The 24,280-nt window shown below is 32.3% G+C and overlaps 8 protein-coding genes and 2 non-coding genes across 10 annotated transcripts; 4 read left to right on the forward strand and 6 right to left on the reverse strand.

The window, feature by feature from the left end:
- Positions 1-546: 546 nt before the first annotated feature.
- On the reverse strand, positions 547-3,663 carry MAK21 (RNA-binding ribosome biosynthesis protein MAK21; the record flags this gene model as incomplete). Its single annotated transcript, XM_003683846.1, has 1 exon — positions 547-3,663. The coding sequence occupies one exon, from the start codon at positions 3,661-3,663 to the stop codon at positions 547-549; it is 3,117 nt and encodes a 1,038-aa protein (XP_003683894.1).
- Positions 3,664-5,219: 1,556 nt separating this feature from the next.
- TPHA0A03850 (uncharacterized protein) lies at positions 5,220-6,038 on the forward strand (the record flags this gene model as incomplete). Its single annotated transcript, XM_003683847.1, has 2 exons — positions 5,220-5,266; positions 5,639-6,038. The coding sequence occupies 2 exons, from the start codon at positions 5,220-5,222 to the stop codon at positions 6,036-6,038; spliced, it is 447 nt and encodes a 148-aa protein (XP_003683895.1).
- Positions 6,039-6,451: 413 nt separating this feature from the next.
- On the reverse strand, positions 6,452-6,523 carry TPHA0Atrna9D. Its single transcript has one exon. It is a non-coding gene; the product is annotated as a tRNA-Asp (tRNA).
- A 19-nt stretch (positions 6,524-6,542) lies between these two features.
- Positions 6,543-6,613, reverse strand: TPHA0Atrna11R. The gene has a single exon. It is a non-coding gene; the product is annotated as a tRNA-Arg (tRNA).
- Positions 6,614-8,208: 1,595 nt separating this feature from the next.
- SPT7 (SAGA histone acetyltransferase complex subunit SPT7) lies at positions 8,209-12,210 on the forward strand (the record flags this gene model as incomplete). The annotated part of the gene is made up of 1 exon (XM_003683848.1): positions 8,209-12,210. The coding sequence occupies one exon, from the start codon at positions 8,209-8,211 to the stop codon at positions 12,208-12,210; it is 4,002 nt and encodes a 1,333-aa protein (XP_003683896.1).
- A 120-nt stretch (positions 12,211-12,330) lies between these two features.
- On the reverse strand, positions 12,331-14,253 carry TPHA0A03870 (uncharacterized protein; the record flags this gene model as incomplete). Its single annotated transcript, XM_003683849.1, has 1 exon — positions 12,331-14,253. The coding sequence occupies one exon, from the start codon at positions 14,251-14,253 to the stop codon at positions 12,331-12,333; it is 1,923 nt and encodes a 640-aa protein (XP_003683897.1).
- A 342-nt stretch (positions 14,254-14,595) lies between these two features.
- On the forward strand, positions 14,596-15,240 carry EMC10 (Emc10p; the record flags this gene model as incomplete). The annotated part of the gene is made up of 1 exon (XM_003683850.1): positions 14,596-15,240. One exon carries the CDS (start codon positions 14,596-14,598, stop codon positions 15,238-15,240), a length of 645 nt encoding a protein of 214 aa, XP_003683898.1.
- Positions 15,241-15,631: 391 nt separating this feature from the next.
- On the forward strand, positions 15,632-17,914 carry SEC18 (AAA family ATPase SEC18; the record flags this gene model as incomplete). The annotated part of the gene is made up of 1 exon (XM_003683851.1): positions 15,632-17,914. One exon carries the CDS (start codon positions 15,632-15,634, stop codon positions 17,912-17,914), a length of 2,283 nt encoding a protein of 760 aa, XP_003683899.1.
- Positions 17,915-18,462: 548 nt separating this feature from the next.
- On the reverse strand, positions 18,463-19,725 carry TPHA0A03900 (uncharacterized protein; the record flags this gene model as incomplete). Its single annotated transcript, XM_003683852.1, has 1 exon — positions 18,463-19,725. One exon carries the CDS (start codon positions 19,723-19,725, stop codon positions 18,463-18,465), a length of 1,263 nt encoding a protein of 420 aa, XP_003683900.1.
- Positions 19,726-21,494: 1,769 nt separating this feature from the next.
- TPHA0A03910 (C2H2-type zinc finger protein) lies at positions 21,495-22,550 on the reverse strand (the record flags this gene model as incomplete). Its single annotated transcript, XM_003683853.1, has 1 exon — positions 21,495-22,550. The coding sequence occupies one exon, from the start codon at positions 22,548-22,550 to the stop codon at positions 21,495-21,497; it is 1,056 nt and encodes a 351-aa protein (XP_003683901.1).
- Positions 22,551-24,280: the final 1,730 nt, after the last annotated feature.

Genomic DNA, 24,280 nt, shown 5'->3' on the forward strand with positions numbered 1-24,280 from the left:
GCACTGCAGAAATGTCTATTCTTACAATATTTCCTACAGACCTTTCTTCCCCAAAAATTATTTCTCTAAGTAACTTTGCAGTCTTCGGCTCTGGAAAGGTTGTTTCACATTTGGCTTCCATAATTTCCTAATTTGGTACAACATCGGTTTTCACTGTTAAACAACCGAAGAATGTGTTACTCATTTAAAGTCTTACATCATAATGCGACAGCATAATTATTTCAATATTTACATTTTCTACTGTAACGTAAAATTACCATAGCGCTTAATTTTTCAGTTGCTCTAAGAGTGTGTATCAGGTTATGAATGAGAGGACCACTCATTGAAACATGTTTATTTATTTGCGTTGTATTGCATTGTATTGAACAAAAATTATTAGTTATATTGATATGGATATAGCTATCAATAATATCAAGAGATAAACACTACTATCCATTGTTTATGAAAGTTAGTATATTTATTTGTATATATATTTTGGCGTTGGCCTTGAGAATGTTTTGATCTCGTTTCTCAATTTATGTTTTATCAAATTCCGAGAGGTTATCTTTAATCTTCATCGGAATTTAGATATTGAGCATAATCTTCAGCAGATGCAAATAGTGGTAGTTTCTTAATTTCTTTCTTTCTATCTTGTTTTTTATTTGAGGTAGTTTCTTTAGGATCACTATTTTCGTGTTTACGTTTCATATTACCAGGTTTCTTTTGTTCAACTTCTTCTTCTTCTTCAGATGATGATGATGAAATAATATCGTTCTCTTCATCACGGAAACTATAGAATTGTTCATCTTCATCTTCATCACTGGAGTCAAATTTACCTTCTTCGTTTACATCTTCAACAGCAGTAATGTCTTGGTTGAACATAGCCTCTAGCTCTTTGGCTTCGTTGTCAGAGATTTCACGTCCTTCTTCTTCATCATCATCAGACATACCTTCGATTGCACCGATATCTTCATCTTCGTTTTCACTGTCGGTGAAATCACTCATTGAAAGGTCTAGATCATCTTCACTATCTTCTTCAATATCAGGTCTAGATTTCACTAGAGCATCCCAAATTTCTGTCTCATCTAGATCACTGTCTTCGTCAAAAGTGTCCCTCTTTGATGAATCTTTATTATGTTTTCTAATAGCACTCTTTTTATTCGAGAAATATTGATAGAAAAACTTTTCATCCGGTTTGATGTTGCTAACTTTAGTGTTTAACCAATCAATAGAATTCATTGGAGCCTCGCCAACTCTGTCAATGTTATCGGTACTTTTCACTAATAAAGAATCATTGATTTGAGAACCACCAAATAGAGGTTGCATGATGGAACCACCTTTGGTAGTAGTTTTAGTCTTGGCATTTCTGTAAACAAATCTATCTAAGAAATGAGTAAGTGTGAATAGACCTAAATCTGGCTTGACAATCTCAATATTATCTTCATCGTTTTCAATTTTATTGATATCTTCTTTTTTACTTTTGCTAGCATTTACGATAGCAGAAGCGTACGTTTGAACTGTAGGGTGGTAATGGTTCAAGAAATCTGTGATTTCCCATAAAGAAGCTTTATCAGCATTAGCGAACTTTGGATCACGCTTACGAGGATCATAAACTCTAACTTTCTTTTCAATGCTGGATTCTTCTTCGTTGTCACTAGCATATTCATGGTCAACGATGGTATTTGTTAATAAATTCTTAATTTCTGGGAAGACTTTAATTAATTGGATTAATAAATATAAGAAACCGGCGATAGTACCAGCATTTAACCAATGTAAAGAAACTTGTAAAATTCTCTTAACAAATGCTTCAACTCTGGCAATATCACCTGTATCCCTCTTCAATGACTTGTAAAGTAAATTTAAATAGATACCTTGTTTTGAAGAAGAAATTAATCTTGGATCGAGTAAACTTTCGTAAAGAGTTTTGTAATATCTATCAGAGTTTAACTTAGCTTTGAAAGTAACTTGGTTAATTAAAACTAACGCTTGGATAGATGTATTGAAGTTGGAGGAATGTGTAATTTTGAATAAGGTATCTAAATGTGGTTCGTAAACTGTAGATGCTAGTTGGGCAAATGGGAAAGAACGGTTGACACCTGTCAATAGAGCACTAAATAATTTAGAGTTCTTTTCGGAGATAACTTCTTCTTCAGTCTTTTGCTCATTCTTTACTGATTTGCCACCATTTTTACCTTTCTTGAAATTCTTCTTTCTCTTATTTTCATAACCTCTAGCATCACTTTTAACTTCAATATCTTTGTTTTCGGCATTATCTTTATCAGTATCAAGTAGGAATTTTTCAAATAAAGTGAAATAAGTTTTAATCAACTTATTAGCGACTTCATCTTCGAATTTTCTTAAGATAGTTTGATTTAATGTAATAACGGCATAATAAGTTGCATGATAATCGGAGTTTGGTCTTAAGATTGTATCAACTATTGAATCAATAATAACACTTTTCATATTTGGATGTGCCTGCTCTAGTTTCAATAATAAATGTGAAGTTTTAGAAGCAACTTTTGAATCGATATCACCTAATTTGTTAACACCTAATTTCAACAAGTTAAATTCTTGTTCAGGTTTAGCACTAATGAAATCAAAGATATGGTTTAAGACTTGATTTCTTACATGAATAATTGGATCGTGGGATAATTTTTCCAAAATTTCTAAAATGCTGAAAAAGGTTTTCTTTAAGTAATCTTCGAAGTAAAATATAGCCAATGTTCTATCATTCAAATTAGTTGATAAACCAGGTTGGTTTTTGAAATATCTTAGTTTTCTGTCTGGTAATAAACCGTTCAACAATAAATCTTTTAAAGCGTTTAAACTTTGCAAGACTGAATTTCTTGATTTTTTGTTGCAATAAGACATTAAAGTATCAATTGATTTTGTATTATGCAATGGAGCCTCTTGAATTAATAATGTGACAGCAGAAATTTTATCGTTTAATGTACCATCTGATAAAATTTGAGACATGAACTTTCTTTGAGAAGAATCTTTCGAAAATTCTTGGTAGTAAGTTTGATTATCCTTTTCCAAGACTTGTTTACCTCTCTCTAGTAATTTTTCGATTTGTTCTTTGTTTAATTTGATGTAATCATTCTTGATATTTTTTTCAATCTTTGGATCCAATTCGACGTTATACCAAGCTGTTTCAATTGGCACGATTAATTTATCAGATCTGACCATATGTAGGTCTGCAACAAAGTCTTTGCTTTTAGAATTAGAGTTTTCCTTAGTTTCAGGTTCAGATTCTTCTATTTCTTCATCTTCTTGTTCTTGTTCTTGTTCTTCTTCGTCTGATTCTGGTTCTTCCTCTTCAACTTGTTCTTCTTTGGTTGAACTAAGAGATTCTTCTTCTTCAACACCTTCTTGCACATGCTTATCCAAACCAATATTTTTCATAAATTTCTGTAAATCATCTTTGAACTCCTCTTCCTCTTCACCTTCATCCGCTCCAAATTCTTGTTCAGATAAATCATCATCTTGGTCATCACCAATTAATTCTAAATCCTTTTCAGAAGCACCCAGGGCCAAAGCTTCATGACGTAGCTCTTCATCTTCAATCTTATTTTCAGTTTTAAATGATTTTGTTGGTTTTTTATCCTTTTGTTTCATGTTTGAACTCTTAAGTTTCGATGAAACTTTTTCTTTCAAAGCAGATAAATCTACACTACCACTCATTACTGTTTCTGATCTTCTTGTATGTACCTTTATATAGGCCTTTTGAAAGGAAGTTTAAATCTGGAATTAAAAAATAAACACATCAATGTACAAAAAGACTGACTATAGACTTATACCAAGATATATAAATCTTATCTTTTAATTTCATACTAATCATTCCATCATTTATTCATAGTAATGATAAATTTTAGCTCATCGCAAAACTTATTAAACTCATCGCCTAACCAAATTTTTTTTCCAGCATAAAAGAATATCTTAACTATGTAAAAGAACCCGCATTCTAACCTTACAAGACAATTTATTAATCTTGCTTACTAGTGGTTATTAACAATTATAAAAAATTTTCTTAAATTTAAATTTTCTTAAAAAATTTTACATTTCGGGTAACGCACACCCTAGATTAAAACCCATGACAATAAAAAGATCACAGACACAGATATCCCTGTTACCCTGTTTTCTATTGGTTCGAAAAAGTTTATACAAAAAACAAACAACAGATCGCTATGTACGTAAATATCTCAAGGGTTAAAAAACAAAAGGATCACAAGAATCACTTAGTCTCTAGTTTTGTGCGGTGGCAGTTACTGTGAAACAGTGAAACTAAAGATAGAAAACCAGCCCACTTAAGAGATTCCAAGAAAGTTATCTAAATATGTCTAGTTACTACTACTATTATTATCTGAGTTTCTCAGTTTAAAACCATTAAGATCATGCAAGCCTTTCGCCATAAATATTTGGTAGAGAATCGTTTACATACTAAACACACTGACCAACACCATATATGTACATACGGAACTACCGTATTGACAACTATCGTGTACGTGATATATGGTTGGCAGTGGTGTAACACTCTTCAACTTCTAATTCTCTACTTCCACGCCTTCATCCGTTCTTCTTCTGTCTTTGTGTTTATTTTATTATTTTTTGTGTTCCGGTCGTCACATTCTACGTACTTCTCATTGCAAAAAAAGCCATTGTCCTCAAATATTTCACTGTTTTTCAAAATTTCTTTCTACTTTTCGATGCAGAAACATTTCTATTCTTAAAAAACCGTTCGAGACCTCAATATTACCACCACTCTAACTCTATATAAATATATATACATTACAATAGGCAACAGTTGTAAAACAAAAAAATAAAGCGATGGAAAGGAAAAGAAGCACCACGAAGTATAGAGAACCTGTACAATTACTAGCTATTCAAGATATTCAAGATATTTAATATTCAATAATACTAAAAGTGGTAGTATCTTACAGTTTTCAAATTATTTTCTTTTTTGTTCATCCTACTCTACTCTCTTTCTATTTATTTTTTTTGCTTGAAGTTAATTTTGCTAACTAATAATTTATTATAAAGAATTTAACTCAATTTCTGACTAATGCGATTCTATTAGATAGATATATATATATATAGGGATTTTATTTTGTTATATATATATACATAGTTCTTTTTCTTAGTAATATTTAAAACACTCTTATTTATATATTTGTATTTATCTTAACTCTACTAAGGCAAAAAAGTCTAAAACTAGAACTACATTAAGAAAACTAGAGATAATGTCCTCATTAAAACGTATTACAAAAGAATTAAATGATCTTGGAAGGTATGTTTAAAATTAGTTTGGTTTTATTTTGGAAACAAAAGCTATAGATATGAGAAAAGAAAGAAATTAAGGCTGTTGAAAGAAACTATTCAAAGTATTGTTTTATGTTGTTATAAGTGCGATTTGGTTTGTTTGAAACAGAGAACTTTTCTAGTTTCTATCAGTGTGTGTCTTTATTTTCTCGATTTTTATAAATATATGTTTCTTTATTTGATATTCTGAATATTCTAATTTTACTAACTGATATCTATTGAATGTGTTAATTCGTTATTTTGTGTTATTGTATGTCTTTTTTTTTTTGGTGAATGCTTTTTTAAAAAAATACAATAACAAAAATATTGATTATTAGCTTTCAACTGTTACTTATAATAGAGATCCTCCTACCTCATGTTCCGCAGGCCCAGTAGGTGATGATATTTACCATTGGCAAGCTTCTATTATGGGTCCACCAGACTCTCCATACGCTGGTGGTGTTTTCTTTTTATCTATCCATTTCCCAACTGACTATCCATTCAAACCACCAAAGATTTCATTCACAACTAAAATATATCATCCTAATATCAACGCAAATGGTAATATTTGTTTAGATATCTTAAAAGATCAATGGTCCCCAGCTTTAACAATTTCAAAGGTTTTATTGTCCATTTGTTCTCTATTAACAGATGCCAACCCAGATGATCCATTAGTCCCTGAAATCGCCCATTTATACAAAACAGATAGGCCAAAATATGAAGCTACAGCAAAAGAATGGACCAAAAAATATGCAGTATAATGATCTCTTTTATATAAAATCCTTTATTTTCAAAAAGGTTCTTCTTTTTGTCTTTTTAGTTAAGTAAATATAAATAAATAGAGAAAAAGAAAAGAAAAGAATGAATTATAGATTGATTTCAAGTCCACTTAATCACAGATAAGAATTTATGTAATGAAATTTAATTTTAGTGATCAAAATAGGTATTTAATGGTTGAAACATTAACTCTCCTACGTATTGCTTTAAACAAAGAAATATAATTATAAGATCAATTCTCTTTCTTACTAAAATTAAAAAAATCAGATAACTTTAATAAGAGTAGCTATATTTATGCATTAGGCAAATTAAACTGAACTAATCATATTACACTTTGTTATATTTCTTTACAATGAATATATATATATCTTCTTATAGACAGAAGATTAAAAAAATACTCCGGAACGGGGAATTGAACCCCGATCCCGCACGCGACAAGCGCGGATTCTAACCATTAAACTATCCCGGATTGCATGAAAGAAAGCAAGCACTCACGAGGGGGTCGAACCCTCAATCTTCTGATTAGAAGTCAGACGCGTTGCCATTACGCCACGCGAGCTCAATTTCTTGGACTCACTCCACATTTATTGTTTGTAACAATGTTGAGGAGCAGCCAATCTCTGGCATTATAGTTAAAAATACTGTAACCCCAACTTTCTGAATAAGTAGTATGATACCAGTTGTTATTTTTTTAGAAAGATGTTATCGCAAGCCGAAAATAATGGGTGCCTGCAAGAATGCAGTTATATTAGTCAAATGAATAAATAGTACTTCAGAACATTCAAGCTGTAGTACGAATCAAACATTTAGATAATTGAATTTAAATTATTACCTTAATAGTTGCCTTTTCAATAACACACATGTTAGACAATAATAAACCTAATGTTATATAATAAAATTGTATCAATACTATCATTTTGTCAGAATTATTGTAGTGTATGTGACAGAACTAAGTGTTTATGACACTTTGAGTCCAGAACTAATAGATCACTTACTAATGGAAAGAAGGTCTAGAACAATCTTCCAAGTGGTAGGTGAAAATTTCTCACTACAATGTAAATGGCTACGCGATAAACACAGATGTACAATACAGCACTAAAGATCTTAGGAGGATGAATGAACATGTGTACGTGTTCATTCAACTGTCAGTTCAACTCATATATAAGAGGGCTTCTAACTCTATATAGAATAGTTTAAATACACTAATAAAGGACCAATCGATTATTTAACTATAAAGAAGATGGACTATACTAGAGCAACTGAAGTGGCTAATGACACTAACTTAGATGTTGGAACTAACCAACATAAGCTTGTTTCTCCACACATTTAGTTCAGCAGAGTGTATAGAGAATGAAACCAAAGCCAATGTTCCTTCGCCAAATCACTAGTTTGGAAATAGGCTCAAAACTAAGATTTAAAATAATAAAATCTAAGCAAGCACTCTATTCAGAACCAAGCAATTGATCAACGATAGTTTCTTCTACATAGACTAGATTTGTCTAGTATTCCCAAAGCAAAACAATGAAGTGCAACAACCTTTAATTTCAATAATTTACCACAAGAATAGTGCTGTCATCCTGAAATCAATTAATTGTTCATTAATACAATTATATCTTAATTATTAATGAAATGACAAATCATTGCTTGTTAAATAATGTAGTATTTCTGGCTTCCACAATGTTACAGATGATAGAAAAGTGTTCGTTTTTTAGTAATTTATAATCCTGCAAAGCGCCAGTTTACTTTTTCCTCGTATTACCAAAAGTTCTTCAATGAACCAATATTTTATATAAACTGGAATTAAATCTACACATATTCGATAATTGTTATTATCGTTATATGTTAATAAGTTACGTTAAGAAACACTTTTGTCATTTAATTACTTCAATGACATTTCGCACATTTATATATTCGCATTTTCAATTTTTAGGTTATTCGTGAAAATGAAAAACTGAAATTTATAAATTCAAAAATAAAATCGTAAATAATAGAATAAGACTTTTAGACTTGTTCTCAAGCTTTGTTAAATAGTTACTTCATCAAAAAATAAATAACTTATACTATTGATAAGATTTCAGTGAGGTAATATATTAGTCGTTTTTAATTATTGAGTATTTCAATTCACCAGTGATAAACTACATCGTCTTAATATATATGGTAGAGATGTTAGAAAAGGAAGTTGCAATTGTAAACTATCAAAAGACAAATCCTAAAACATTACTAAAATTGACTGAGAAATTAAACGAAGAAAGATATTTTGATGCTTATCTAACTCCAAACCAGTTGATAATACTAGAGAACTTTTTGACAATTGATGATAAAGATAAAAAATTACAAATCTGGTACGCATTGCTAGATGCAAATATAAAATTGAATGTAGAAACTGTTGACGAAAAAGAAAGGAATGAACAAGAATCTGGGAAGCCATTTGCAAAAATTGATGAAAATATCAATACTGAGGTCCGAGAATCGCAAGACATTGCTCACAATAACAACGCTGATGAGAACACACCAAATAGTGATTCAATGGAAAGCGAAGATCTATCCAAATTAGATTTAGAAGAGTTCACTCAACAAATACAAGGTCCTGAATTCATTGGTAATTTTTCATTAAAACTACGTTACGTCCTTTGGCAATGTGCTGTGGATCTACTATATAATCGTTCAAGTGACTTTGAGGACGAGCAAAATGATGATGATAAAGACCTATTAGACTATGTCCTGCTAGAAAATGATGATAGTATAGATGAAAAAAATGATGCGATGCCTCCTAATAACTTAACCTTTCATAATGGTATTACATCAAATAAAGACTCTAGAGAGAACTACGATGAAGATAGTGATTATGATTTTGATGCTGGAGACGTTGATTCAAAGTCATCAAAGCCAAATGATAATGATAATGATACAATTGAAGATAAAGTTTCGGATATTACCGTAGAATTCAATGAAAAGGGAGTGTTAGAAATTAATATGAAAGTGTCAAGAAGCTTTTTTAAAAACATACGAACAAACAATATAGAAAAGATAATACAAAATTGGGACAAAATTTATCACAGTTTTGAGTATGACCAGGATACTATGCTAAAGAGACTAAGATTAGAGGAAAATGATAAACTATTGGAAAACTCGAAAGATAAAAAAAGATCACATGAAGATATGGTAAATGATTCAGATAACACCAAAAGTATTAAGGAAAATGAACATCAAATAGTAAATGGTGAGAATAATAGTAATGATGACGATAAAGATATAAACTCTAGGAATGATAGCAAAAAACCAAGGCAAGACTCTTTAAATATTCCAGTAAGTTTGAGCTCAGCAAATTTATCATTGAAGTATTTGATGGCTTCCATTCAAGAAAATAAATCAAAATTAAATATATCAGATTATGAATTAAAACATTTAATCACAGATGTTAAAAAAAATAGATCTAAATGGAGTTCTGACGAAAGAATTGGCCAGGAAGAACTTTATGAGGCCTGTGAAAAGGTTGTCATCGAACTACGTAATCTCACTGAACATTCAACACCATTTTTAAACAAAGTTAGTAAAAGAGAAGCTCCCAATTACCATCAAGTCATTAAAAAATCCATGGACTTGAATACAGTTTTAAAAAAATTAAAGGGCTTCCAATATAATTCTAAACAAGAATTTGTTGATGATATAATGCTAATTTGGAAAAATTGCTTAACCTATAATTCAGATCCTTCTCATTTTCTAAGGCGTCATGCAATAGCGATGCAGAAGAAGTCTCTTCAATTACTTCCTTTAATTCCAGATATAACTATTAGAAATAGAGCTGATGTCGAAAGAGAACTTGAAAATATTGATAAAGACAAAGATAATGACGCAGATGAAGAGGAAGAAGATGCAGCTGGATCAGGAAGGAAAGGATTGACTATGGGGTCCCATGTACTAACAAATTCCCTTACTCAGGACGCAAACAGCATCACAAATGAGAATATTACAACTGAGATTGACTCAGTTAATGAGACAGCTGATCAGAATAGCTTGGATAAAGAGAGTATAGACAACACTGTAGATAGAAAAGAAAATATAGCAAATGATACAGAACCGGATAATGAATCGACTAATGATATTGAAGCTCAACCGAGTCAGACAGAGGATCAAGAAAAGAACTTGGATGAAGAAGAAACTGAAACTGAAAATAAAAATGAATTTGATAAGAAAACTAAAACGGAAGATAGTAGCACTATTGATGATGTAGGTGCAGTTGAAGAAGCGGACGAGGATGATGAAGAGGATGACGAAATATCCAATAACGAATCACGTTCTTATATATCAGAAAAAGATGATGATAAAGATGATATTGAAATATCATTGTGGAAGTCATTGACTGCTAAATTAAGAGCTGATATTTGTATTAAGAGATCAGATTACTTCAAAGATGGATTGTTAAACAAAGAAACAATGGCCTACCTAAAAGACCCCAAAAAAATGAAAACGTTTCATGAAATTTTTGATGAATTTGTAATCCAGAAAAATGAAGAATTAACTAGAAAGCACAAAGAGCAACAATCTATGATGAAGAATGGATTTGGGACTTTAATAAAGCAGGAGGATGGTGAAAATATTCCTTTAGTCAGTAATGATGATTTTAATGAGGATATCATTGAGAGGGAGTTTAATGATTTCGAGGTTGATAATGAATCATTTCTAAAAGAATATAATATTATGAATTCGATGCCAACACAACTTTTCCAAGGTATCAGCTCAAAGAGATTGGATAAGGAAGAGAATGCTATTGTTCAGAATATCTTAAATGAAAGCCAGCACAAACCAAGTGTATATATGAATAATATCAAAATCGGTATGTCTGAAAAAATTAATGAAAATATTTCGTTGATTCAACAAATTCGTCATATCTGTCATAAAATTTCTCTTATTAGACTTCTACAAATATCTGCTTATAACCAAAACAAATCTACAGCACAAGACACGTTGAATTCTCATATTTATAAAACGAATTCAATTGATAATGCTTTTGATTTAGATCCTGTATCTCAACTGAATACTCATGATTATAAGTTAAATAAAGATCTTATTACTACGATAATGCATAAATCAGTATCAAAAGTTGCAATGGCAAATGGTTTTGAATCATCTCAACCTAATGCCAGTGCTATTCTCTCTGAGATTGCTGGCGACTACCTATCGAGTTTAATGAAAACTATGAAAATTCATAAAGAGAGTAATTCATTAAATCAAAAAACTGACAACGAAATTTTACATTTATCACTATTAGAAAATGGTATCAGTAAGCCAGATGATTTATATGTATACATTGACACTGAGTTTGTCAAGAAAAAGAAAAAACTAACAGACTTAAAGGCTAAACTAGAAACATTTTTAAAAGAGTTATTAAGACCTACCTTACAAGAATTATCAGAACGTAACTTTGATGACCAAAGTCAAAGTTTTGTTACTGGTGATTTCGCCAGTGACCTTACCGGTGAAGATTACTTTGGATTTAGGGAACTAGGTTTAGAGAGAGAATTCGGTGTGTTAAGTTCGTCTGTCCCATTACAATTTCTGACGTTTCAATCTAATTCTTCATCAATAGAAGCAGCAGTTAAAGTCAAGAAAATTCAACCTGATGAATTGGATTACCATTACAAAAAGGTTACTAAAGAAAATATTGATGATAGCAGTTATACAGATCTTTTGAAACCGTTGCTAAAAAAATCATATGACCGTACCATTGAATTTCATCAGAAGGTGGCAAAACTAAACAGTAACAACCCAACCACAGAGGAAATACCTGAGCCCCACTTAGAATTACAAGCTGGAACAATATTGGAGGATGATAAGATGATTTTGAAAAATAAACCAGGTTCTAAAGTCAGAGTTCCACCTACAGGTAAACTCACTACCACCTATAAGAAAAAACAGGTTGCTAATGCATTTTTCTTGCCTGAAGTTGAAGAGAGTGAAAAACATTTAACAGACCCATCAAACGGTAATGGCATCCATATTTTAAATGATGATCTATTTTCTGATGATGCGGACAAAACCTCTAACAGTTCAAAAGAATTTTCTGAATATCCTTCCGCTCACAATAATGATGATTCAGAACTAGAAAAGCTATTTGGGGGAGATGACGACAATCCCTTACAGTCACTAAAGGAATAGTCTGTTATTTCTTAGCAGCTTTTGCAACGTTTTAAATATGAAAAAAACTGGGATATTTTATTTCTATAAGTCAGTCTGTATATATTTATATATTTTCAATATAAAAGAAGTGATGGGCTCTTATAGCTCATCGTGTACTATTGTTGAATCTACATTATGAACAGTATAATCACTTTCCTTACTCTGGGTAGACGCTAATGTAGTTTTCTTTGCCTCGGATTTTGATATAATGGAAGCTGGTGTTACTTCCTTTCCTAAATCTTTAGTTGCTTGAGATTTATGCGAATTCTGCAGGCTTACAAAATTAGAGTTTTCATTAGTTTTTGTAGGTTTATTATTAATTTCATTTTCTATAGGCTTCTTTGAAGTGTTTAGCTCCGATTTTACATTTTTTGATTCTAATTTATTTGGTTTCTTTTCTCGATCATTTATTTTATGAATATTTTCATTCTTAATTTTATTCACCTTATCGGTAGAGTCTATCGATTTTTCTTTCGATGAAAATTCTGATGCTAAAACGGAGGTGGTTATTATTGTAGTGGTTGACTTGATTGTCAAATCAGATACACTATTACTCTTTATCGAGTTAACTTTTTTGTTCATAGAGGTAACATCTTGATTGTCACTGTTGATCAATTCCTTCTTTTCAGCAGTTATTACCTTATCGAAGCCTTGTGTTTTAACTGAACTTTCTACTTTAACTGAATTATTCGTTTCATCAGCGTTTCTTTCCTCTTCTACTATATGACTTTCTTGGCTTGAGGTTATTTTTTTGATAGGGTTCGCTGTAGGAGCTTTATTTTCTCTAGGTAATCTTATTAACTTTCCTCCTTTTCTTTTATAGCTAATAAAGTTTCCAATTTCAGGAAATTGAACGCCTTCTGTCTTCTGAATATCTACTAATAATCTTTCATTGATATGAAAAGTTAAGGTGTATACTCTGTTACCTTCCATATTTACGAGATCAGCCACCCACGTAAATTCATCTCCTTCTTTGAAAGGTTTATTGTCCGGTAGCAATAAGTATTTCATGAACATCATTCTGCTAACAGCATTGCTTGCCTTTTGGTACAAAACAGCATATAACTCATCCAGAGATGCATATTTGCTTACCGCTCCTGTATACATTAGTAAATTTCTATTCTTAATCTCGCTATTTATTACGGCGCTCTTGGGGGTTAGTAGATAGAAACTGTAGCCTAAGAACGTTGGGTCATAGGCAGATAATACGTTAATAACTCCTGGATTTAGTGATGAAGATCCATCTGCATCAGTAGCATTAGAACTCGAAGTATTAATGTTAAAGTCTTTAACACATATGACTGGTCTGGCAGTCTTTTTGTCGTCGTTTAAAGATAGTAATTCTAGGTCACATAGTTCAGGGATATTGATTCTTGCTTCATAAACGCAGGTTTTAGTTTCCCTTGCCCATTGGAAATTGGCCGGACCATTACTTGGACCACAAGTATATTGAATTTCTGTCATTCTAGGGTAACCTGTTACTTCACAGTATTCACCATCGTCTAAAAATTCACCAATGTAATAGCCGTACTCATTATATAATAACTGGTACTGTCTATCTTGAATTCTTTTGGGTGATCTTCCTAAGTTATAAGCCAATAAATGATCAGAACCACTATTGGCATGGTATTGCACTAAACTGTCACCTGGACAGTATTTGTAGTTCCAAAATCCATTGGGGTGAATAATACATGATGTTAAAGTTTCTTGAATTATTTTAACACCCTTTTCTAAGTTATCTGCCATAATTTTATTCAATTCCGTCTCATTTCTCTCAGCAATTTCTTCAGACGGATTGTAATTGGATGAATCTGGTATGTAACATTTCAAAGAGTCACCCATATCGTGAATCGACCCTTCAGTCAAAGCAGTTTCATTGCTGAGTATAGATTTCTCCCAGGCTTGCAAAGAAATATAATTTATTGAATATTTATTCAGTAACAATGGATCCTCGAGTGGCATAAACAGTCCACTGCATAGTCCAGCTATTAGAGTACAAAATAAATATGGGAGTAAACGCATTTTTGTTTTTGCTCTTATGATTGTTTATTGCTAACTTAATTTTATTGTAGTAAGACGACTAAACCATTCAAATTATTAGTTATTTTAGAATGCTGTGATATATTTACCTATTCAAGTTTTACCCTTTAACCTTTCTCTCTGTCTCTTCATGTTGTATTTTTAACATTGACTTTAACCTTTTAATAATATTGTCTTCTTATTTTGCGATATTGAAAAATTCATTATGAATACTAAATTATCTCAGAAGCTTAATATAAAAATAATTGATAAAAAGAAGATTCATCAATACCGTTATAAAGTGTACTTATAATAATAGCAAAAAAGAGTTTAGATAGCTGCAACATGTATTCGTCGTTTTTGTTGTGCTTGTGTTGGTATATTAATCTTGTACTCGCTGAAGATATATTATTATACGCCAAGGATTTGATAAATCAAGGGAACGAAGGTCAATTATTTGCTAAAATTGATTACAATGAACTAGACAAGAATGCTACAGTCATAGAAGTATCAGATTTTGATGGTAAGTCAACAGGACCTTTTTGTATTTACTCTAAATTCCAAAGTTCTACCAAATATGATCATTTAGAGAATAAATGTTTCAGTTTCATGAATATAGTGACCCCATTGCATTATCTTGTAGATATCGAGATGCATGAAACTAGCAATAGCATTCACAAAATATCTCTATTAAAGAACGAAGATGTTGACGGGATTGAAGTCATAGTATCATATCCAGAGGTCGCACATGAAGCTCCAGCTGGAAAGTTAAGAAAAATCACTAAAACTTACAAAGATAAAAAGTTGGAAAAAAATCAACCATCTCAAATAGTGAAAGAGACTACAGAAGATGAACAGCAATCGTGGATTCAACAAAACTGGAAATTGCTAGCATTGGGTTGGGTCATTTACAATGTAATCATGATAGGAGTGAAAAAAACCCAGGAACAAGGTAAGGAACAATTACAGAATAACGCTAAAACAGATTGAGTCTAAACTGAAGGTAACGATTATTATGATATGAGTAATTATATGAATCATAAGGCTAGATAGCACTGAACTCATACTCTTGTGCTGTGGCTTATATATAAGCCCGGTCGGTCAAACATATAGATATCATTATCATAATTAACGACATATAATGAATATTAACAGTGCGCAATAAATAAAAATAATTTGTAGTTGATATAAATCGTGTCTAATTGTGCATATATTATAATTAGATCAATCGTTATTAAATTGTATATAACGTACTTTTATGAAACAACTAAGAGCAATCTGAACTTCAATAGCATAGTTGATTAGTAAATATCCTGTTTACTGATCTCTCTTTCGTTTAGTATTTAAATTAAGAACTAAGATTGTAAGCAAAAATTACAAAATGGATAGATTTAAATTGCCTTCATTTGGCAAAGCCTCCATCACCCATTCTGCACCGGATATGTCTAATGTCGATTTTGCAACACATCAGTTATTAGTTGGTAATTGCCCAAATAATTCATATGCGTTAGCAAATGTTGCGGCAGTATCACCTAATGATTTCCCAGACAATATTTATGTCATGGTTGATAATTTATTTGTTTTTACTACAAAACACTCCAAAGAATTACCACCGGGTACAATTGGGTTAAATGGTAATCAACGTACGTGGGGTGGTTGGTCTCTGAATCAAGAAATCCAGGCAAGAGCGTTTGAATTATTTAAATATTCAGGTAAACATTCATACATAGGTACAATGGATGTTGAAATATCTTTCAGAACAAGAGGTAAGGCTGTAAGTACTCCATTTGATCAAGACGAATTAGCACAACACTTTTTGAAATTATTCGAATCTCAGATATTCTCCCCAACTCAATATTTGATATTTGAATTTAAAGGATTTATATTCGACATCAATATTAGAAATATTCAAATGATTGATTTAGGTGATGTTGATGCATCTTCACCAAGTGTTACTGGAATCGAAGCTAAAGGTATTTTAACTAAACAGACACAACTAAATTTCTTTAAAGGTAAAGATGGTTTGGTTAACTTAAAATCCTCTAATTCATTGAGACCAAGATCCGATGCTGTCATCAGATCTGATTTTAAATTTGAAGATTTAGGTGTTGGTGGTTTAGATAAAGAATTTACTAAGATTTTCAGAAGAGCTTTTGCTAGTAGAATTTTCCCTCCTGCAGTTATTGAAAAATTAGGTATTACGCATGTTAAAGGTTTACTGTTATACGGTCCACCGGGTACTGGTAAAACATTGATTGCCAGAAAAATTGGTACTATGTTAAATGCCAGGGAACCAAAAATTGTTAACGGTCCAGAAATTTTAAGTAAATATGTTGGTTCCTCTGAAGAGAATATTCGTAACTTATTCAAAGATGCAGAAACTGAATATAGAGCTAAAGGTGATGAATCATCCTTACATATTATTATTTTTGATGAGTTAGATTCTGTTTTCAAACAAAGAGGTTCCAGGGGTGACGGTACTGGTGTCGGTGATAATGTAGTTAATCAATTGTTAGCTAAAATGGATGGTGTCGATCAATTGAATAATATCTTAGTCATTGGTATGACTAATCGTAAAGATTTGATTGATAGTGCTTTACTGCGTCCGGGTAGATTTGAAGTTCAAGTTGAAATTCATTTGCCAGACGAGAAAGGTAGACTTCAAATTTTTGAAATTCAGACAAAGAAAATGAGAGAAAATAACATGATGGATAAAGATGTTAACTTAGCAGAATTAGCTGCATTAACTAAGAATTTTTCTGGTGCAGAAATTGAAGGTTTAGTTAAGAGTGCAAGTTCTTTTGCTATTAACAAAACTGTTAATATTGGTAAAGGTGCTACAAAGTTAAATACTAAAGATATTGCAGCTTTAAAGGTTACGAGAGAGGACTTTTTGAATTCATTAAATGAAGTTACTCCAGCCTTTGGTATCAGTGAAGAAGATTTGAAATCTTGTGTTGACAATGGTATAATCAAATTTTCAGAAAGAATTGAAGCCATTTTAAAACATGGTGACAGATATGTTCGCCAAATCCGTGAAAGTGAGAAAACTCGTCTTGTTTCATTATTAATACATGGTCCTGCAGGTTCAGGTAAAACTGCGCTAGCTGCTGCCATTGCCTTAAAATCTGAATTTCCATTCATTAGATTAATCTCTCCAAATGATTTAGTTGGTATGTCAGAGAATGCTAAGGTTGCGTATATTGATAATACTTTCAGAGATGCGTATAAATCTCCATTGAATATTTTAGTCATTGACTCTATTGAAACATTGGTTGATTGGGTTCCAATTGGTCCTAGATTTTCTAACAATATTTTACAAATTTTAAAAGTTGTATTGAAGAGAAAACCTCCACAAGATCGTAGATTATTAATTATGACAACCACCAGTTCATATGCAGTTTTACAACAAATGGATATTTTAGGTTGTTTTGATAACGAAATTGCTGTTCCAAATATGAGCACATTAGATGAATTTAATAACGTAATGATCGATACAAACTTCTTAGATGATGCTAAGAGAGTCCAGGTTATCAACCAATTATCTCAAATCGCTCCAAAAATCAACTGTGGCATTAGAAAAGTTTTGACGAATTTAGAAACTGCTAAACATGACGAAGATCCAGTGAACGAAATTGTTGATTTGATGGCTACATCTTCGTGATAGCATTTATGATAATACCTTATATAAAGACATAATATGTGTAACGATGATTAAGTCAATGAAATTTATTTAGACGATAGATATGGTCACCTTGAAAAAGAATTATTTTTATTATAGATTTTAATTATGTATATAACAAGAACTATAAGAGGGGTATCTTAAAAAACAGGTGCAACAATATTCAATTTTGAATAATTGAAACATGAACTAAAGTATATTTCTGTATACTTTGATAAAAAAAAAGGTAACTTTATACCTATGACAATATTATTAAAAAATTTAAAATTCTTTTCCCTTGCTTAATTGTTGTTTTAAAGATCTCATCATGTAAATTGAAGGCTCATATTTAAAGAAGCCTTGAGGAACTGTTTACTTTGACTTCTTAATTTCATTAATCACAATATTTTGGGATATAAAAAGCCTGTTTTTGAGTATAATCAATAATATGCTCTTATGATGTCGCGCGCCAGAAAGGTAGGATCTAAAATGCTAGAATAAGATAAACGTAAACAATATTAAAAAACATTATGCGATTTATATTATGAAGCTTATAATAGAGCTAAAGCAACGGCAGCAACAGCACCCATGAAATTGGAAGCTGGAGCGAAGGAAACAGCAGCGCCTTTAGAGGATTTAGAGCTGGAGCTGGAGCTAGACTTAGTGGAAGAACTAGAGCTGGAAGCAGAAGAACCGGATGATGAAGAAGAACGGGAGCTGGAGGTAGCAGATAAACTGACGGAAGTAGAAGTAGCACCGTTCTTACAAACGAAAGAGTCACCTTGAATAGCACCGTTAGAACTCAATTTGTTCAAAGCAGAGCAAGTGAAGTTAGAAGCGCTTGATTCGAAATCAGCACCACCTCTAACAGACTTCAATGAAGATAAATCTAAAGAACTGTAGTTACCGATAACTTGAATGGCACCGCCGACGGTTTGTAGGCTGCTGAAACCATCAATGGTGGCTAGATCAGTGTTGTTAGCGATAACAAAACCACCACCAACGGAAGTTAAGTTAGAACAGTCAAGACTAGTTAATTCGTTGTTGTTAGTGAATGATAAAGAAGCACCGACTTTAGTTAAGTTAGCTAAAGTGAAGTTAGTTAAAGTATTGTTGTAAATACCTAGAGAAGCGTTGACATTTTGTAAAGAGCTGAAAGAAGCGGAAGCAACATCTCTTAAAGTAATGTTATTAGCCCAAACTAAACTGTCGAAGGCAACAACAGCAGCATCACCGTTGTAAGAAAATTCCAAAGCATCAGAAACGGATTCTAAAGAAGAAATAACAGAGGTTAATTGTCTGTTGTTGTTGATGTTGAAACTCTTAGCAGATTTCAAAGAAGCGAAGGCATCGACGCTTTCTAAAGTGGTGTCAGAAACGTAAATAGTGTTAGCAGTTTTTAGATTAGAAGTGAAAGTTTCAATAGCTGGCAAAGTGATCAAAGTGATGGAGTTCACAGAGGATAAAGAAGGTAAATTAGCGCTAGCTAACAGAGTTAATTGTTGCAAAGTCAAATCACCAGTAATAGTAACTAAAGAGTCAGCAGAAAAAGAGTACAAGTTAGTAGCATTAAAGATAGTTAGATCACCGTTAATTTTCTGAACGTTACTCAAAGCAGCAGAACCTAAGTCACCAGAGATAAGTAAATTACCAGCGATAGTCGAACAACCAGCAAATTTGTCTAAATCAGATTGAGCAGTAGCAGTAGCAGTGGAAGAAATAGAACATGAAGATGGAACACTTGCGGTAGAGTTAGAAGCAGCTAAAGCAGATGAAACTACTAAAGCAGAAGCTAGCACAGACTTAACTTGCATTTTATATATTTGGTTAGTATTTGTTGAAGCGAACGGAGTGATAATGTAGCTATCTTCTTTGAAATAAAGATAGAAAAAAAGATGAAAAATAGTAGAATAAAACTAGTTTTAAACTTTATAACTCTTTCTTTATATAGTGAGGAATAAAAATTTCAGTGTTATAAATAAATAAGTATATATATAGTAAACAAAACTGAATGAAATAAAATGAAAAACTGAAAGAAGCTGAAAAAAAATCTCATGATTCAGTAGATCTGATTTTAATTATTTACTGATTTTTCATCGTCTTTCGAGAAAGACAACAACAACAACAAGAGCATTGAAAACGACCAGAAGAAGAAAATATGGAAACGAAAAAGAAAAAGACAACAAAAGCGCTTTGATTCAGAGAAGCGCGGGAACAACGTTCGAGCAGCGATTGGACAGGAGTAAGAAACGCACGTAGTTGCGTGTTGGTCATCACCTCGCGTCACCGACAAACCGAGTGCCCAAGTGGTGGCTTTACATTCAGATCGGTGTTGTTTTTCGTGTTGCGTGACAGGACTGCGGTTGTTTTTTGCGGCCTTCTCTGGCAAACAGCGGGAAAGGGAGAGTGTGTACGGCTGTCTGTCTATGTGTGTCAGTGATTGAATTGGACAGGGAAGACATGCAGAGTTCTAAGTGTCGGCCGGTGACACTTCGCGCACAACGCGAACACGAACCGTGAACACAAGAACCTGGAAGCGTTTCACGGAAATGCAACGAGGATTTGCAGTTTACAGAGATGTTGGCGGAGGGCAGATGGCCTAGCTGCTCGGACAGGCTGTTTCGGCTGTCCGAGCAGGTGTAACCTGCGTGCACGCTTGTATGTTGTTCTTTTGTTATCCTGCGATGAAACACGTACGGGTGTCTGTTAGATGATTTCGAGAAATAGCGTTAGCATGTTGGAGTTGCCAATCACGTGCAATGGCTCTGCGTAAGATCTCTACGTTTTTCATGTCGCAGGATTTATGGTGTCGTTTTCGTGGCTGTTTTTCGTGCCTTGTCCCGAACTTTCATGTGCCGTGAGGGTAACACATGCAAGCGACACCACTCATCGGCATAAGCACCATTGTAGGAATTATTGAAATCTGTCTGTGTCTGCGTCTGCGTCTGCGTCTGCGTCTGTGTCTGCGTCTGGTCAAGATTTTAAGGCGGCAACGGGTTGCCTGGTGCCAACTTTTTAATTCTGCAGACATCAGTCCCCTTTATGTTTGCTTTATTGAACAGTGGAATGCTGTCTTTCTGAGTTATACTGTTTTTTTGGGGGGATATCGCCATGTGACTTTTCACTCGAAGATGAGAGAAGGTTGTGGATCTTGGTCAAAATCGTCGGCGCTGTCTTATTACTGCAATCACTTGTTTTCTAATATGGTTCCAGGGTAGAATAAACTCTGGCAGATCTAGTAGAGGTCATGTGGTTGCAGTCCATGTGCTTTATTATTTTATACAGTTTATATATTTGGCATCTTTAAGGAGGTTATGTTCAGCGATTGTTAGGGGAAAAAAGATTCGTTATATCGTTAAATTAAAAAGGAAATTAGTATAAATGTTATTTTAAAAGTTGAGAAGTGAAAAAAAAAAGATATGAAATGGTTTGGGAAATAAATTATTAATGCATTTTTGTTTTTATTTTTCTTATTTTAATTGTCTTTACCATAAGGAATTAAAATAATGGAATTGAATTGAATTGAATTGAAAAATGATGTTTGAAGAATATTATCAATGTGTGCATGGTGGATTGGAAAGGCTTAGTGTTTACCAAATAATTGTTTTGTAGTTGGCTTAGTGGCTGATATTTCACCGTTTGGTAATATGTACTGACCAGTGTTTAGCTTGAAATGAAGTTTGTAATGTCTTAACATATTGGATTTGGCATTGAATGCCTTTGAACATGAAATATGTGGACATCTGTATGGTTTTTGACCAGTATGGATATTCATGTGAGTGTTTAACGAAGATGGCCTCTTGAATTTCTTACCGCAGATATTGCAGTCATATTTAATCTTATCGATACATCCGGTACTATAATGCCTTTTTCTAGATAGTGGACCAGTTGGCTGTTCTTTATCCTCAATAGCATTCATTTTGATTTTGATTTGGTCATTTAGTTTTTGCCACGACTTAAACAATTCTAAGTTGGATTCGCTACTCTTAATAGTACCACTTGGTTGCTGACTTACTTCACTGTTTTGAGTAACACCGTTGGAGTGATCGAAAGTGTCAGATAATATTTCACATGGAGAAGAAAAAATACTATTTGGAGAGACCGTGTAATTAATACTAGTATTCTTAGAAGACGAAGTTGGAGCAGATGAGTAAATGTAGTTGGTGGTGTTGTTAACTTCAGTGATCGGTGAGATGATTCTGTCGTTGTCAGTGTTGTTATTTTCTCCAGTATTCTTGAATGAAACATTTTCTTTAATATCAAATGGACTTTGTTGAGTGGGAAATAATACAGCAGTGTCGATTGTGTTTCTTCTTGAAGATAAGCCTGCTGATTCGGATAATGGTGATTCTGGATAATTGTTGTAGTAATCAGGATTCGGAGAATTTATAAATTTTAGCGTAGTTGGGCTTACTGAGGTAATATTATCATTTTCATTCAAAAATAATAGTAGTGAATCTAGTCTGAGATTCACGTTTTCTAGCAGATGATCTTGTGCTTTATAGTAAAAATGATCATTATTTAAAAAGCTTGAATCATTGTTATTGTTGTTGTTGTTGTTGTTGTTGTTGTTGTAGTCTGCATTGTCTGCATTGTCATTACTAATTGCAAAGTTGTTATTGTTTAAAAATAAGGACATTGTAATATATTTTGGGAAATCTATCGAATATATTTTTTGAATTGATGTATTAGCAAAATTATATAAAATTATTTTTTTGAAAACTATGCTAATCGTTGAATATTACTATTATTATTGTTGTTATTATTATGTTTCTATGTGGTGACGTTATAATTTTACAGATAATAATAAAACAACAGGACATAAAAAAAAAATAATAGGAAACTAGAATAAAATGTAATACTTTTTGAGGTTCATATCTCCCTTATATACATTTATTTTTAAGAAAAAAATATAATGCAGGAAACCTATCTAGTATTATCCTGATCCAAGTAATTGATTATATTATGTGTTGTATTTTTTAAAAAATAGTAAAATTAATTATTAAAACTAACTTTACTATTGTCTTTCCTGAGTATAAGTTAATGATATAAAGTAAAAGCTACTTCAGATCTTTCAAAATCCCTAGAGCTTTTACAATAAACTTCAAAATTATGTGATGGTGAAACTTAGATCTCAGAATATTCTATAGGAACAAAGTAATAAAAGGTAAAACAATTGAAAAAGTGGGACAAATTCATTCTCCGTTGAATTCCTACATTGTTAACTAGCAGGAATAAAAAAACAGAATTTACTATAGTACAATATGGCATAATATGTTGTCATAGATCGTAATCAGTCATGGGAATCTTAAAACAGCCTCCGTAAAATTACTGGAAAATACTTTAAATTAAGAAATCTAATAGAAAATTAAATATTGGTTGTTAGCTGTTTTTTTATTCTGCCTTTTGTTACCATGTGGCTCTTAAACTTCTGCAATAACAATGACCCGTCTGCGAAATGTTTTAGGAATTTATGCATGAGAGTCTATAGTAAATAGTTGAGGAGAAGTCCAGATGTCTAAAGAGGGAAACTTTTCTTATTAAACTAATTCTCACGTTGCATTGTTAAGAAATCAAATATTTTGTCCTCCCCTATTTTCTTATCAAAATCATTGTAGAGGGAAATGTGGGTTGTTGTTGTTTTTTTGTTTTTTTGAATCATCTCCTCTTTTGAAATAAATGTAATTTGTACTACGGCAAATTAGTGTTTATAATATGTTGTGTTTATGTATCTCCTGTTTTTTTGACCATTTTTTTGGAGGGTCATACGGTGTTCTCTCCGTTGGGTGCCGCCTTACATTATGTGCAGTTTTACAAATTACTTTTTCCGACAAGAATTTCTTAGTAAAAACACTGCATCAAACGTTTTTTTTGTTGTTTAGTGGGAGTTGGTTGCTACCCTCTATTATTTTTCCCTTACAGTTGGAGGCTGAGAAAAACTAGAATCAAATGAAAAATGCAGTTGGTTCCGCTTCTTTGTTCCTTTTGCGGAGATTGAATACAAAATACTTCACAGGAAAATCATAAGATGAATGAACCGAAGAGAAGAACCGCTTGGATTCTTTCACGAACCGAAGTAGTACAGAGTACAGAGAGAATACATTGAGGACAAAATGGGGAAATAAAAAAATAATAAGGACAAGTACAGATTGTTGAGATAGTTAGAACTCTAAGAACAAAATACACAGTAAATACTACATGTTTGTGAAATCGGAATTCCCATTTTTACCTGTAGCAACAGTTGAATGACACAATATAGATATAATAATTTATATGTTATTTTTATTAATTATAAGGCTAAACTGTGGCTATTAGTCTGGGGGTGGGGGTCTGAATCTCGTAATAGTCGTCTATTTGTTCACAGTTCAG

This window comes from Tetrapisispora phaffii, chromosome 1, assembly GCF_000236905.1.
Source record: "Tetrapisispora phaffii CBS 4417 chromosome 1, complete genome".
Lineage (NCBI taxonomy): Eukaryota > Fungi > Ascomycota > Saccharomycetes > Saccharomycetales > Saccharomycetaceae > Tetrapisispora > Tetrapisispora phaffii.